This window comes from Salvia hispanica, chromosome 3 (assembly GCF_029641045.1).
Source record: "Salvia hispanica isolate PSC_SH4W2 chromosome 3, Shi_PSC_v1, whole genome shotgun sequence".
NCBI classification, from domain to species: domain Eukaryota; kingdom Viridiplantae; phylum Streptophyta; class Magnoliopsida; order Lamiales; family Lamiaceae; genus Salvia; species Salvia hispanica.
In genome coordinates, this window is record NC_142694.1 from 22,266,345 (window position 1) to 22,268,652 (window position 2,308).

Consider the following 2,308-nt stretch of genomic DNA (forward strand, 5'->3'; position numbering starts at 1 on the left):
GACAAATAAGAAGTAGAAAACTACTAACATTTGTTAGGTAATCAGCCTAATTAATATTCATCATCATATATTAATACTAATATGATAATCAAAAGTCAAATCCCCTCTCGCATCCGTAAAACGAGGACCCATGTTGCTCCCACATGTTACCATGCATATGCCACATTAATCTCTAACTTTGCACTGAATAATAGGAGAATTTCACATATTTTTATTCAATTATTAATTGTTTAACGTGGCATTCATATTTTTTTTATTATAGATTTATGATTAAATTCTGCCGGCCATGATCGAACACCACCCTTCTTCAAATAATTTGAAATGTATCTTTTATAATAAGCAAAGTCAAAAGTTAAAATTTGTAAGGCGACGAAGAAATTAATGCAATATTATCATCTGTTTGCTGCAGTATTTTCAGCTTCTGAAAGAGGAATTTATTACTCCATAATAAATTGTTATTGGATACAGTGATCTCGCAGAAGAATTTAATGAATTTCCAAGAATAAACATAAAAGTAATTAATGAACAATGTACAAGCAAGCTCTGTATTTCCATGCCCCCTTTTCCTTTGTGATTTACAGCCTCTCCAAAATTGATGTATATTCTGGCGACCTAACTCCAGACAAATTGTACAAGATAATAAATTCATCTAAAACCAAAAATAATGACAACTTAAACACCACCTAAACCTTGGCTAATGTCGTAATCAACATATGAGTAATAGTTGGAATTGCAATTTAATCTGTGTTTAGACCTCTTAATCCTCATCAAATTTCTCAGCTTCTTCCACAAGCACCGCCGCCGCCTCGGTGACATAGCTCCGCTCACGTTGGCCTTGCTCTTCGTCCGTTTCACGGTCAGCCCGCGAATCTCCGGCGGCCGATACGTCCGGATCAAGGGCCACTTAATTCCGTCGAAAAACGGGTGCCGTTTAATATCCGTTGCACCCCTGGCGCAGCCTAGCCTCCTCCTCGGGTCCTTCACCAACAACTTGACGATCAAATCTCTGGCCTCAGCCATCCCGGGCTCCCCTTCTGCCTCGTGGAATTTGACCCCTCTAGTCGACGCAATATTGCGTAGGGTGGACTCCTTGGTGGATCCCTTAAACGGCGTCGTTCCGTGCAAGAGCTCGTATATCAAAACGCCGAAAGCCCACCAGTCTACGCCGTTGCCGTGGCCGTTGCCGCTGACGAGCTCCGGCGCGAGATACTCGTGCGTCCCCACGCACGACTTCGAGAACGCCGTCGTTGGCTCGGCTATGAATTCGGTGACGCAGGCGTACCTCCTGGATCCGGTCTTGATGTGTTTCTTGCTTTCCAATTTGGGTGAGATTTCGGAGTTGAAGCACAGATCGAAATCCGAGAGCATGATGTGTCCGTCTTCGCGGATTAAGATGTTCTCCGGTTTGAGATCGCGGTAGACGATCCCCTGCGCGTGGAGGTACTCGAGCGCGACCAGAACCTCCGCCGCGAAGAATCTGACCGCGTGAACCGGTAGCCGGTTGTAGGGCTGTTTCCGGAGCAAGGCGTGGAGGTCTCCGTTGGGGCAGTAGTCCATGAGAAGGCAAATGTAGTGCGAGACCTCGATGTGGGCGTAGAGCGTGGGGAGAAAGGGGTGGTCGAGGGAGGAGAGGATCTGCGCCTCGGTTTGGATGTGGGAGATTTTCTTCGAGCTGAGGGAGTCGCGGTCGACGACCTTGAGGGCGAAGTTGGCGTGGTCGTAGTCGCGGAGGCGGCAGAGGAAGACGCGCCCGAGGTTGCCGGCGCCGACGAGGCGGAGGAGCTTCAGGTGGCGGAGGTGGAGGGCGCCGTCGGAGGAGAGGGTGGTGGCGGCGTCGACGGCGGCCCAGTTCGGGTTGTCGTGGCGGCGGTGGGGGCGGGGATGGGAGTTGGTGGTGGTGGTGGTGGAGGCGGTGGAGAGGCGGTCGTTGAAGCTGAGGGTGAGGCTGCTGCGGGCTAAGCTCGTGCGGGCGGAGAGGGTGGTGGCGGTGGTGGCGGAGGTGAAGCTGAGGTCTAGATCGGAGTCTGTGGGGAGGTAGTAGGAGTAGATGGAGTCTTCTTGATGATCCATGGTTTTGTTTGAGGGTTTCTTTGTTTGGGTTTGAGGGTTGCTATATATAGGCAATTGGATACCACAGACTCATCTAATTAATTAATTATAGCGTAATTAGTTGACGAGGAGAGGCTGATAATTCATACTCCTACTAACTGATAAGTTAGGTTGACTATAATTAATGAGATGAGTTTGTTACTTACCGCGTCATTTCATTGGAAGATGCCAAATTCAGTTAATCACATTAAATATTTCC

At 48.3% G+C, this 2,308-nt stretch overlaps 1 protein-coding gene across 1 annotated transcript; it reads right to left on the bottom strand.

Annotated features, from left to right (window-relative positions):
* Nucleotides 1-473: 473 nt before the first annotated feature.
* WAG1 (WAG 1) lies at nt 474-2,094 on the bottom strand. Its single transcript, XM_048108539.2, has one exon. It carries the CDS (start codon nt 2,068-2,070, stop codon nt 673-675), a length of 1,398 nt encoding a protein of 465 aa, XP_047964496.1. The 5' UTR covers nt 2,071-2,094; the 3' UTR covers nt 474-672.
* Between the last annotated feature and the right edge of the window lie 214 nt (nt 2,095-2,308).

Excerpts from the sequence above, each read along its gene's own strand:
- WAG1 (XM_048108539.2), bottom strand. The coding sequence starts at position 2,070 with ATGGATCATCAAGAAGACTCCATCTACTCCTACTACCTCCCCACAGAC.